This window comes from Anopheles arabiensis, chromosome 3, assembly GCF_016920715.1.
Source record: "Anopheles arabiensis isolate DONGOLA chromosome 3, AaraD3, whole genome shotgun sequence".
Taxonomy (NCBI): domain Eukaryota; kingdom Metazoa; phylum Arthropoda; class Insecta; order Diptera; family Culicidae; genus Anopheles; species Anopheles arabiensis.
Window position 1 is genome coordinate 23,041,826 of NC_053518.1, and position 13,233 is coordinate 23,055,058.

Below are 13,233 nucleotides of genomic sequence, written 5' to 3' on the forward strand. Positions count from 1 at the left end.
ATACATCATCCCGCACCACCACGTGTACGTAAAATGCAGGACTGTAAAACGGGAAAAGTGGGGAAAAAAGAAACGTTATCGAGCTGGCTTTTATTCAAATAGAACCGATAGAACCACACTGGACGCTTGTTTTATAACAGCGACGATATATATTTTGATCTCGATTTATTATTACACATCAAAAACGAACGGCAACTGTTGTTTATAATTCAATTTCCATGAAATGCATTTATTTTCCTTTGTGGAATTGTCGTTAAAAGGAGCAAATACATCAAACTGGTTTAAGCTGGTAATGGATTAATTATGTAACCGGACGTTTGTGTTATTACAGTTGAATGGATTATTTTGGCAGGAAGGTGGTGGATGTGTTTTTAGTTGGAGTTAGCAAGAATTATAGAAAATGGATTATTGCGGTTCGGTGGGAATAATGACGATATTCTAGGAATATTTAATCCAAAAGTTTAATGCTACAAATGAACAATTCCAGTAAGTGGAAGTAATATTAATTTTAATTAATTTTAATTCAACGAATTTCCTTAATCAGTGTGCGATTCCGGCAAAGCATAGAATATTAATTACATTTAATTTGAAAAAATATGAAAAACTAAACTACAACCATACACTTAGTGTTGTGTAAAGAAAGTTATTGTGAAGAGAAGAGGACGTATGCTCAAGATCAGCTCTGTGTAGCTCCGTACGCTCCATACGCTTAATATAGTTCAGGACGCTCCGGACACTCCACATGCTCCTCTGTAGTGTAGTTTATGCAGATGCAGCATGAAGCATGTGCTTGTCGTAGTTTGGTTTATGTCATGGTTAACTACAACCAGAACAAAGGTCGTTGTAGTCTTTTTAAAACCAAAAATCGTGTTTTTTGTGCAAATTATCCTAAAAAGACACGGAGCTAGCACACAGCTTCCTATTGGAGGAGATTAAGACAGCGTTACTGGATTTGTATTGAAAATAAGTCTGTACAAGGTGGTTAAATTTAAAATAAATCGAAACAATCCAAAATAATCAAAAACGGTTTCGACCAATCGAAAATTTAAACAGAACAGAAGGTTCACAAATCAGAATTGTAATCAACTGCTTAAAACTGCTCAAACTGCTCAACTGCTTGCGATAGATTTGAAAACATTCTTTGAATTTTGCACGGCTCCTATTTATGAGAATGCTGTCCTCGAAAAAGTCAAAATTTATACCAGTTTACATTAATTGTTTCTTAGGTGTAGTGTGGTGTATAGGGAGACTATATGATCTTTATTATATTGAGCTTCATTAATTTAATCTTTTTAACTTTGATGTTTGATCACTTTAGAAAAACAAATGTATTAAGTGTTGTGTGTTATGAACTCACAAAGTTTTTCTTAAATTTTAAAGAATATAAGAAGATTGTTTACTATTTTTTTACATTTTTGCAAGCACATTTGATGCAGTGAAATTAAATACAAAAATATAGCAAGAATAACAAACTAGCTCAAAAAATGTAATAAATAATAAGTCTGCTAAACGAGTTCATGGCCACCATTCATTTATTTTTATTGCAAGTTTATTACAATTTATTGTGTTATTTAAACTCTTTGAAAACTATTATTATAATCTTTTTCAAACAAGAAGAACGTTCTGTTGTCTTCCATAGACCTTTTTAAATTGAATAAATGGTCATGATCTATAATAGCACGATATCAATAGCGATTTGGAGTGCCAGGACAATGAAACAACTTTAGCGGGACTTTTCCTCTTAAAAATATGCAATGAAAACCTGTGCTGCAGTATTTAAGCGCACTTCCTCCTTCCACGTGCAAGTCAAACAGGCTTACAATGTTTCTTCTAACAGAGGGCACCAAATTGAGCTTTCTCCACCTACGATACACTTTCATTCAGTTGACTACATCTTCATTTCCAGTCTAAAAACTGCCACGCAATCCCACTGTTTGCTTTGCTGATTCTCGTCAATGATTATAACGCTTCAACTAAACTTCTTTACGCATGATTTTAAGCTCCATCGCCCCAGCGCACCAGCGAAACGTGGTCAATTGGGGCCCATATTTTTTTCCAGGTCGCCCCAACAACCACCGACTGCACTTTCGCTTACGTCGAATCAAAAAGCATAGCAAAGCCATGGCAAAATATGGGTCAAATGATGATGATGTCCAGACGTCCTAACTTTGCGCCGAGACGGTGAAACTTTCTATTGGTTTCGCGCAATCCAGTGGGGAAGCGCAAGCCAGTGGCTCGATCATAAGAACTGGAGCATGCAAAGCTGCCGTCGACACCTTACTTAGAAGAAGAACGAAGCTACTTTACACCGATTAGCACCTTTCATCTTCCAGCGAAGAAAAGCAGGTCATTTCACAGTCGAACTCCGTACGAGTGAGGGAAATCTATCCTTACCGCCCGATATGTATGGCCCAGTTTCAACGAGCCAGAAAATATTTGTCACGTTTCGAAGCACAGGAGCAGAGGAGCCGGAAACGGGTACGGCTAGTTGGTGGTTCATGGTGCAGGAAAAGCTCACGAATAATTCGAACCTCGATCGGACCGACCGGAGCCGATTACTGTGTTTACAGCGGACGGTTCATGTTCATTTCATCGCAAGATGAGTGCGCGATAAGACGCATCTCTACTGCTTCTCGCTGATAAGACAAATGTGGAATGAAAGCAGCTAGAACGTAGACAGTGTGTGCGAGTGTGTACGTGTGAAATTGTAAAAGGACATTCAAACAACGCGTGTGTGCTACAAGTTTAGTGAAAAAAGGCGCTGCAGCAAGCTGTTACTATTAAGAACCCGACAAGGATACACACAATTATGCCAAACACCATGAGCCACATTAAGCGCTCGATCGTTTTAGTGCTATTTACACAGCTGCTCGGCTACAGTGAACCGAAAACGATCGTTTTCAATTCATACTCGAGTGAACCGGCCCACCAACCGGAGAGCAGCCGGAATGTGACCAGCGAGCAGCAACAAATCGCTGGCAGTGCACACCGGCAGGAAGCAAGTGAATCGTAAGATAACCCACCGTACCACCAACCGACCCAATCTACTTCAATGATTCTGACACTTATTTCATGCGGTTTTTGTTCTTGTTCCCTCCCATCATCATCATCAAAGCTCCGGCCGAGGGTTTTCCAGTGGCGGTGGCAGTGGAGCACCCAGCTTCCCATTCTCGATACATCCCGATTTCCTGTCGAAGCCGGTGCAGGTGGCGAGACCGAACGCCGGTTACAAGACGCCGAAATACATTGTCTATCCGAGCTACTCGCAAAACACTCCCAACAGTGTACCGTACTATAACGCTCCAGTCGGTAAGATAAACACGATTTGGGTGGGGGTGGACTTGTTACTTTACCTTTTTCCTGTAGTGATGGACAAAATGGAATTGTTTCGTATCCAGCTAATGTAAGATTCGAATCCAGATCAACTTCAGAATCAACAGAATTAGTGATAATCTACATCCTCCAACTATACAGTTCCTTACAGAAACTTCCTATATTTAAGGAACTATATACAGTTGTTGGGAATTAAATGCAAGACATGCAAGTCGTAATTGATAAAGTTCCTACTCCACAACAAGATCTTACTCTACATTGATTTTGTATCTACACCATATCGTTCACCTTAAACACGTCTCAACCCAAAGTTCCCCAAAGTTGCTTTGAGCATAATGATAACACACAGTTATCATAGTTGTTCCACTCGAACAACTGGTAAGGAGCTAAAATCAGATCAGCTCCTAGTAATCTACTAAATTTTCTCTACTAAATCTACTAAATCTACTAATAAATACGAAACCAAGCAAGACAAATGAATCAATAACGTACAGGTATTCCTTGATATACGCTGATTCGCGGACCGGAGGCAATAGAGACAATAATATCTCGAATATTAGCGTAAGTCGAATTTCGAGGTTTTCTGTCAAATTATAGCTAAATTTAGTATAATTTTGCTTAATTTTGTAGGTTTTAGCCACTAAATTAGTTATTGGATCTGATTTTAACTAAAGATAAAAATGTTGTTCTTAAAATGTTTTGTTTTTCAATTTGACCAATTTATTTTGCATTTCACATTTGATGTGTCAAATCGGTACAATTTGCTTAAAGAACTGTCAATTTCGGAAAATCGCTTGTATCGAGTATGGCGTATATCGGGAAATATCTGTGCATTCTAAAATCTTTGCAGTTAATTCAACCATACATTCCAAAAGAGAATCATAAATAATACCAAACAAAATATATTTATTACAGATGCGAATATTCACTCTTTTCAGTCATTTAAATCGGAGTATAGGAGTGACTATGATAATTTAAATCTTTTAAAGTTTGAATTTGAATTAGTTGTTAAAGATCACTCTTTAGCGTGTCAGTTGAATCCTGCAAAAGCATGTACTCAACATTCAAATCAGAGTTCATTTGAATCAGTTTACTGATTCAACTCTCTCACTCTCTTTGCCAACTTGAGATTCCCTCTTTTCGGATTCAATTCACTCACTCTCTGTGCTGACTATTACTAGCCTCACTCACTGTTACTAATGCGATCGTTTGAAACACGCAGCGCTTGCACAGTGATGATAACCTTTTAAATTGGACGGTTTTTTTAGGAACGTTTACTAAAGTTCATATTTTTGATTATTCATATGAGTAGCTATGATGATAACAAACGATTCTTCTTTATTCGGAGCAATACGGATTCAATCCCGATTGATTGGTTTCCATTCAGAGATATCCAGTTTCGTCTGAGTCGATGTCGATGTATTTCTAATTCGGATTTGGTCTCAAAAAGTCGGAGTTGGATTGGATTCACGAATCGATTACTGTACTCCCATCACTACCTTTCAATTCCTACAACGTATACTGCATCCTGGAATCCTGGGCGTATGCTGTAGACAGCACTGTTTTTAACGTTTTTTGGGTTTTTGTTTTTTCCCCCTTTCCAAAATCACCCATTTCGGGCTACCAGCAATGGACCGATTTGCACCCGGCGAAGCGTACGGCGGCACCATCTACAAGCTGAAGAAGCAAAAGCAACCCGGTAACAGTAGCGTCACCACAATATTGCCCACTATTTTGCCAATCAAACTTCCACTTCAATAACTTTCCTCGTTCCCTTGTTTTTCGTTTTCCCAAAGCAGCCGCCGCTCCGTTTGCATCGATACCGGCCGCTTCCTTCAACAGCCCGGTCAGCGTACCGGTCCCGAGTGCGCTGCGCCCTGCTGCCTCCGACAATAGTCCGGTCAGTGTGCCTGCGCCACCGTCAGGACCGCCATCACCACCAGGACCACCACCGTCCCAGCCAGACCAACCGATCTTTGTGCCGACGCCCGTGCCCAACTCTGGTGAGGATTCGTCGCCACCATCCGCTTCCACGAACAAACCCATCCTGCCCACCTCGCCCAGTTCGACGATGGATGCTTCTTCCGAAATTATCCTCTTCCCTCCCAACTCCCACACCGGTCATTTGCCCCCGCAGAAAAAGCCCAGCACGGACAGTTACAAACCGTCGAGCGATTTGTTCCAATTTCCTCCCAACACTAACGCCACCTATCCGGTGGGGACGTTCGAACGGTCTAAAAACCCGGTCACGAGCTATCTGCCACCACCTTCGGGTGACATTACCGTGGCTGTCGCTGCACAGGCTGGCCAATCGTCGTACAAAGGTACGGTCGAGCTGTACCAATTCCCGCCCAATGTTAACGCCAGCTATCTGCCGCCGGATGGCAATGGAGACGCTGACTCTACCGAACACACGGGCACGAGCTACGGGGCGGCACCTTCGGGTGATCCCCGTTCGCCGGCCAATTTAAAGCCCGTTCCCAACAATGAATGGGTCAATCCGACAGGGTCAGTTCAACCGTCCGAACTGCACCGATTTCCACCCAACACGATGGCTAACTATCTGCCACCGGATGGACCCAATTCCCCCGCACTGCCCTCGGCTACCAGCTACATACCACCCCCTTCTGGTGATCCCCAGGCAGCGGCCAACTTAAAACCCGCCCCCTCCGCTCAAATGCCTCCCAGCCCGTCCGGCAACTTCAAATTCCCTCCCAACATTCATTCGGACTATCTTCCACCCAGTGGGAAAGAGTCCCCACCAGCCTCCGTCACTAGCTACCTTCCACCGCCGTCGGGCAATCCGAACTCCCCCGTCAATCTTACCCCACCCTCACCCTACCGCCCACCGTACATAGCACCGGCCGAGTTGTACAAATTTCCACCGAACGTCCACTCGCCCTATCTGCCTCCCTCGAACCGACCCCCGAGCCAAAACAACGCTGTGACCAGCTATCTTCCTCCTGCTTCCGGCATTCCAGGTGACGATGCCATCGGTACCATATCGGTTGGTCCGGGCAAGCCGCAGTATCTGCCGCCGAGCTACTCCGGTGAGTGTCCCACTGCTGAAGAGGGCCGTGCGACAATGTTACTTATCATTTTGCGCCTCCACTCCAGATAATCGCCCACCGATGCAGCAAATGGCACCGATGATGGCGCCGCAGCAGATGAACAAAATGCCCCCGCAGATGGCGATGCCGATGGCGAGTGCTCCGGCAATGGATGGCCCACCGTCCGGCCCACCGTCCGGCATGGATGCAGACTACGACCATCATCATCACGACCATCACCATCACGAGCATGATTTTCCTTACTTCACCGGCTTCGACCATGATCACTATCCGGACATCATCTTCGACCATGATCACGATCATCACCATCATCACGACGAGCCTACGACGCCCGCTCCTCCGCCACCGCCACCGCCCGCACCGGAAACGCCCCGGCTTAAGAACTACAGCTACTACTACCTCAGCCGGACGCTTTGGTACGTGCCGCTGTACTTTACGCTGTACTTCACCGTGTACGTTGCGATTCTGATCATCCGGTCCATCGCTCGCCATAAGGTACGAATGCACGGCTACACTACACTGTTGCACAAGGAATGAACCGTTCTGTACTGTTGTGGTATCATTTTGCCTTGTTTCACTGTTTTGCAGGTTAATCTACCGAATCAATGGGTCGGCAATACGCGATCGTTTGGCAGCATCCGGGACCTGAGCAACAAGGAGGTGCAGGAGAAAGCGAACATGATGGCAGCGTTCGCGATGAAGCAGATCGAGGATTTTAGGGAAAAATATTTATAATGCATTAGCGCTTAGTGGCAGGATTGCGAGGAGTCCCACGGTTAATTGGACGCTAGACATGCTCACCCAGGACGCAGACATGGACAGCAGTCGGGAGGGAATGTTTATTGATCAATGAAGAACTGTAAACTACCTGGTATTGAGGTTAAGATGGGGTGTGTTTGATTTGTTACTGTCGATCATCCGAAAGGTGACTTACATTGGGCATGTAATAAAACTCTTACATAACTCTAACATTTAGGTACGCACTGTAGCAACCTCTAAGGATTCTACATGGGGTCAAGAACAAAACAATCACATGATTAACGCCCCAAAAGAGTGAGAAGACATTTTCGAAACACTAGAGCAGATTGGATTGAGTGTGAGATGGAGCCGCCTCATCTTTCACAGATGCTCTCGAAACACTTATTGCAGAGCGTGAGATAACTAACCTTGACTCCAAACTGTATGTCGGAGTTGTTGGAAACAGTTCCGTTATATCAGAAATTCTAGGGCTCATGATCTGTTGAAGATTTCAAGATCATCATGAACTCTGGAGACTGGGCACAGATTCAAAAATAGTTAAGAATTCGTTACAGGGCTAATATCAGCTCCAGAATCGTAGTACTTTTGGGATGAATTTACAATATCCCTGTAAGGCAGGGAATTAACTCCAAAATCGGAATAAGTTGGGTATCAGTGACTGAACCGTGATAGCTCTGAGACCAATTCTTCGGTCAAACATTGGGATTTCCAGGACTAGATTGTTTTACTCCCAGGTCTGGTCCCAGGAACAAGAACAACCGAATTGATACTGAGCTAGTTCCAGAAACGACACAGTTAGGAGATCATTTTCATGACCGCAATAGGTTCGATACATCCCGATATCAGTGCAAGCTTGTTCATATCAAAAGCGGTTTAGCATTAGCTCCCGTACTGGAGTAAGTTTGGATATAATTCTAAGGGAAGGATAGCTTTGGGATCATTCGCAGGACGAGATTGGTTTAAAACAAGCTTCAGAATAGACATAGATACGATACCAATTTTCAGGAATTCTGTACCAATTCCTCGAATCTTTTTCGGATCATTTGAATCCCAATTTAGGAATAGAATCAAAACCAGTTCAAGAAATAGGATCAGTTTCTGATCAAGATCAAGATCAGTTCAAGATCACCCTTTACATCGATAGGTTGGGGATTAGTTTCTGGATATTTGGATTCTGCTTCACTTTCTGGCCACGGAGGTCGGTTCCATTATGAGGATTTATATAGGAGCATCCAATAAACATGGAGATTCGTGAACTTATAAACATGGAGATCAGCTGGAAAGCGAGAAACAAACTTTCCCACGATTTATTGGTTAGTTCCCATCAATTTTTGGTTGGTTTCCATATTTCTTTGGTGCGTTCCCACGATTTGTTGCCGTTTCCCATATTTTTTTGGTTTATTTGTATTGATATCCAAAAATTTATGGAATAAGATAAAAAAAGGAGGAGAACTGACTAGTCTTGGGAAAAAGAGCACAATTAGGTGTGCTGTGCGCATACGCACGCACATCTTAGTGTGCGGTGCACATTTCGCACTGTGCGCGCACTCCGCACTGTGCGCGCACTCCGCACTGTGCGCGCACTCCGCACTGTGCGCGCACTCCGCACTTTTCGCACAGTGCAAGCTTCACTTGCTTCACTTTGCACTGTGCGAGCACACTTCGTACCATGGTGGTACGTACACAAAGACCACGACCACACGACCAAAGTCAGCTTTTTCTCTTAGAGTTCATTTACTCAGCCATCGGGTTCGTCTAACAGTGGATGAACTTGGCGGACACGTGACCTCTTCAAGTCAAACCCCCCCCCCCCTCCACTCCGCCCGCCCATCCACGATGGCTATTATTGGTCCCAACAGAAAGCATGTGTAGATCCATGCAAATATTGGAAACTCCATCGATTTGGCATACACCTGTTTCGAATCCTTTAAAGGGTATAGACAATATTTTTTCAATCTAAGAGCCCCCCTTCTACGCTGCATTTCATTCCTCGCTCTTCTTTTCCACCCTTTTACGCATGGCAAAAGCGCAGAACGCTGAAACACGCGCGCACTGCTGAAATCAATACAATTTAATCATCGTTGGCCCAAGGCATTGGGTAGAGCGAGAAACAACATAATTCTTTGCAAGTGTGGATGGCCGGTACACGAGCACACCGAAACCGCGCGGAGACATTTGCTGCGCTTGACCACCATCGAAAACCCGTTACACAAACACAAGGATACAATACACCCAGACAAAAATTTAAAGGCCCCGAAACACAATATCAACACAGCGGTCCGTAGCCGAAGAAATTATCAGGAAAAATCGGCTGACATCAAGCACGCGTTTCTTTAAAACAACTATGAACTGTGAAGGTCGTAGGTAAACGACGCTCCAGTGGGTTGAGGTTTCTCTTGAATTTGGCTGAGATGAAACGTGTCTGTGCTTGTACTCGGAGCCACCGCTTTGCGATTGTGCAATAAAACAGACAGCTGGTTTCACGCGAAAACTGTTATTCGCGTCGCAGGCTTGCGATAGCAGCGCATGTTTTAATGCAAAAATTACAATTTTCACACGGAGCCCTAGTCAAATTTTGTGATTAACTGAAGAGAAGACATGGGACAGGGCGAGAGGGGGGGGGGGGGCGATGGGCATGTGTGTGGTATGAATGTGACCGACTTGAACTCGTAGCACCAACGGATCGGAGTCGCTAATGCGAACTGATGCTAATGCTTAAAGGCGGTTTGTCAAAATATGCTCAGTACTATACCACCTGACTTCCTGTGGTACGAAGTGTGCTCGCACAGTACAAAGTGAAGCACTGCACGAACTTAGCGAAACATGCTTGCACTGTGTGAAGTGTGCGAAAAGTGTGGAGTGTGCTCGCACTGTGCGAAGTGTGCGAAAAGTCCGGACTGTGCTTGCACTGTGCGTAAAGTGCGCGCACTGTGCGGAGTGTGCGAAAAGTGCCCGCACTGTGCGAAGTGTGCGAAAAGTGCGGAGTGCGCACGCACTGTGCGAAAAGTGCGCGCACCGTGCGGAGTGTGCTCGCACTGTGCGAAAAGTGCGAAGTGCGCGCACTGTGCGAAGTGTGCTCGCACAGTACAAAGTGTTCTGTGCAGTGCGCACAATGAGGTGTGCTGTGCGCACAGTGCGCACTCGCGCACAATGCCCAACACTAGAACTGACCAATAAATCGTGAGAAACCCTGTAAGATTCAGAGTAAATTTAAGGTTCTGGTAGTTCCGGGGCCGATATCTACGATTTGAAGCTCCATCGACGTTTATAAAATACAATAGCCATTTAGCATTAGGATAGTTAGCCAACTGAATGAAATCCAACAAAAGCTAATCGTCATCTGAACTGGAGTAAAGGAATCAATCAAATAAATAGTTTTTTGCTTATACAACTGTTGTGATTCAACCGCAATCCTTAGCTTAATTACCGTTACTTAGTCTACACCTTACAATTGCCTGTCCTAAGCTACCTACCAGCGAGATATGCCGGATCTTTTCACACATTAAGCTCCATTTTTAGCTCAGATTTGATCGGCGACCCATCCGTATCTGCTTCATCAGCAGTGAGCGTCAGTTGTTCCTGTCGTTCTTTCCCTCTGCTACTGTTCGATGCTCGCGCAGTTGAGCGAATGTGTTTCCTCGTAATCTCAACGCCTTCCCCATCGCTTTGGCTTCTGGAATGAAATGAAAGATTATTACTATTTCTCCTGAATTGACCACACAGCACTCTGTCTATTCTCACTTTCGCTGAAGGTGTTCCAGTTTCGGAATGTTGGCAGCCGGTTTCTGCCCACCCGCCGCCTCCAGTGCGGCCAGCTCGCGCGGATGAAACTTCTTCTTGTGGCTGCGACAGTTCGATCCGTTTGCAAAGGTTTTATCACAAAACGGGCACTGGTACGGCCGCAGCCCGGTGTGCAGTATTAGGTGTGCCTTCAGCGCCTTGGAGCGCTTGTACTCGTTGCCACACTCCTGGCATTTGAACTTTTTCTGATCCGAATGCACAACCATATGCATGTTGAGGGTGCGCTTGGTGTTGAGCTTCAAGCCACAGTGCGGACACACGTACAGCGTATCGTTGTGAGTATCTTCGTGTGTCTGCGGAATGGAAAAGGGAATGTGTGAAGTGTTTGCTGAAAGCGTTCAGGACAAATAGTGCAACCAAACCTACCTTAAGACGTGGCGCATTTTTAAAGCTTTTCGGACAGTACGCACACTTAAACGGTCGCTCCTCGGAGTGCACGATGTAGTGCTCCTTCAGTGCTCCCTTCGAGCTGAACGGTTTGCCGCACTCCTCGCACATGTACGGTTTTGCGCCCTCGTGCATCATTCGCATGTGCGCCCGCCGGATAGAGGATTTAGTAAACCTGAAACACAACGCCGAGAAATTAGTTTGCTGAAAGTGATTCCCACCCTCAAAACACCTACACTTTGCGACAAATTTCGCATGAGTAGCGTGGCTTCCCATCCTGCGTCAGATGGATGTACTCATGCCTCGTTAGCTGACTGTTGCATTTGAACGTTTTCCGACAGTATTTACACTGATGCACCTGCTGATTGGGGGAAGCGCCTCTGGCCGTCGTGTACCTTCGTTTTTGGGGCAGCTTGGAGGGTACGCTTTCATCGTCCCCATCGATCGGGGACTCGGAGTCATCTTTTCCCTTGCTCTGGTCACGCTTTGTACCGCTGGCCGATCCGCTCGTCTCTGGTTCGTAATCCGAGTCGGAAAATTTGTCAAACTCCTCCTCTTCCACGTTCTCATCGTTCGTCTCCAGACCATTGCTACAATCGTCCATATCGACCTCCAACATTTCCCACTGCTCCGTCTCGTTCGCATTGTTTTCCAGCTCATTTTGAACGCTGGAAACAGTCAGCGACTCCACCTGGTACAACACTTCCGTATTGTCGTCCGCCACTTTACCGAGCTCTGCAACAAAAGGGGACAACGTTATAGAACGAATCGCAACGAAAGCTGCAGTGCATTTCCTATTACCCTGTATATCTTGCGTTTCCAGCACGGGATCAATGCTTAGCAGCTCCTTCGCACGTTCGCTCTCCACTTCCAGCACCTCAAACAGCTCCTCATCTCCATCGTTCGGAAGCATCTCGTCGAGATACTTGCTGCGGATCTGCTTCAGGTCGAGCGGGTGCGTTTCGTCCGGCAAGTGCTTCGCCAGGTAGGTAAACAGCCGGTTCGTTTGATGGCATCTCGCTTCGAAGTGTTCCAGTTTGTTGACAAAGCCTAAACATTCCTCGCATATGTTCGCTGCTGTGCCTTTGATTTCGATCAACTGCAAAGAGAAGTGTTTGTTTCAATGTAAGGGAAGGCGTCGGCTTTCTCTTGATGTTGGTGGAGGCTTACCGAAACATTGAAAAAGTTACCAATAACCGCATTAACATCACGGACCGATTCCAGTTTTAAAAGCGCTTTTTCTTCCGCACAGAGTCGGCACCAGCTTTTCCAGCTCGTTAACATCTTCGCGTGTCCTTTCTTGGTTCAGTTTTCCCGCACAGTTTTGAACAACACAAGCGTCGTCCGTATTGAGCTATAGCATGCTTTAAAAACTATACCACTGCATTGCACTTTAAATCGTTTAAATCCACACAGTTAAATCGTTTTATCCTGTTCGGATAATTAACGCTACAATACACTTTTATTGTAAATTTAATGCAAATGAATTGATACGATGCCTCACAACTTGTTTGTTGATTGTTTACACTTTCCTTCTAGCTGTCAGGAGCGTCCAGCCAGGCTGGATCATGATTCGCCCGTTCGCCATCTTGATAGTCAGTACGTCAGTTAAATTTGTTTGCCCAACTGCTACACTGCAAGCAGCCATACACTTTCATTTCTTCTGCGTTTTTGTGAATGAGTTTTGCATATTTAAACAAATTCAATAATATTTACCCATGTTTTTTGGTACTTTAGATAAATAAATAAAACATTTAAGTTAGAAAAAAAATCCACATAACGGACTTTTGAAACTGAGAGATCAACTGTGGTAGCAAACAACCTAACCACAGTAAGCGCCAGAAGGTATGCAATTTGCAATACATACAACAATCGCTGGCTA

The 13,233-nt window shown here is 44.9% G+C and overlaps 2 protein-coding genes across 2 annotated transcripts; one reads left to right on the top strand and one right to left on the bottom strand.

Moving 5' to 3' along the window:
- The first annotated feature begins 2,612 nt into the window (after positions 1–2,612).
- On the top strand, positions 2,613–7,273 carry LOC120899547 (leucine-rich repeat extensin-like protein 5). The gene is made up of 6 exons (XM_040305522.1): positions 2,613–3,009; positions 3,116–3,309; positions 4,961–5,032; positions 5,133–6,383; positions 6,451–6,899; positions 6,993–7,273. The coding sequence occupies exons 1-6, from the start codon at positions 2,810–2,812 to the stop codon at positions 7,137–7,139; spliced, it is 2,313 nt and encodes a 770-aa protein (XP_040161456.1). The 5' UTR covers positions 2,613–2,809; the 3' UTR covers positions 7,140–7,273.
- Positions 7,274–10,535: 3,262 nt separating this feature from the next.
- Positions 10,536–12,872, bottom strand: LOC120904013 (zinc finger protein weckle-like). The gene is made up of 6 exons (XM_040313714.1): positions 12,522–12,872; positions 12,153–12,450; positions 11,588–12,086; positions 11,331–11,526; positions 10,905–11,257; positions 10,536–10,836 (listed from the first exon to the last, which is right to left on the bottom strand). The coding sequence occupies exons 1-6, from the start codon at positions 12,633–12,635 to the stop codon at positions 10,659–10,661; spliced, it is 1,638 nt and encodes a 545-aa protein (XP_040169648.1). The 5' UTR covers positions 12,636–12,872; the 3' UTR covers positions 10,536–10,658.
- Positions 12,873–13,233: the final 361 nt, after the last annotated feature.

Bases quoted from the DNA above. Each gene is read 5' to 3' on its own strand.
- LOC120899547 (XM_040305522.1), top strand. From the start codon at position 2,810: ATGCCAAACACCATGAGCCACATTAAGCGCTCGATCGTTTTAGTGCTA. The intron at 3,010-3,115 runs GTAAGATAACCC...TCATCATCAAAG, and splicing joins CGGCAGGAAGCAAGTGAATC to CTCCGGCCGAGGGTTTTCCA. The intron at 5,033-5,132 runs GTAACAGTAGCG...TTCCCAAAGCAG, and splicing joins GAAGAAGCAAAAGCAACCCG to CCGCCGCTCCGTTTGCATCG.
- LOC120904013 (XM_040313714.1), bottom strand. From the start codon at position 12,635: ATGTTAACGAGCTGGAAAAGCTGGTGCCGACTCTGTGCGGAAGAAAAA. The intron at 11,527-11,587 runs GTAGGTGTTTTG...GTTGTGTTTCAG, and splicing joins TGCGAAATTTGTCGCAAAGT to GTTTACTAAATCCTCTATCC. The intron at 10,837-10,904 runs GTGAGAATAGAC...ATTTCATTCCAG, and splicing joins CTGGAACACCTTCAGCGAAA to AAGCCAAAGCGATGGGGAAG.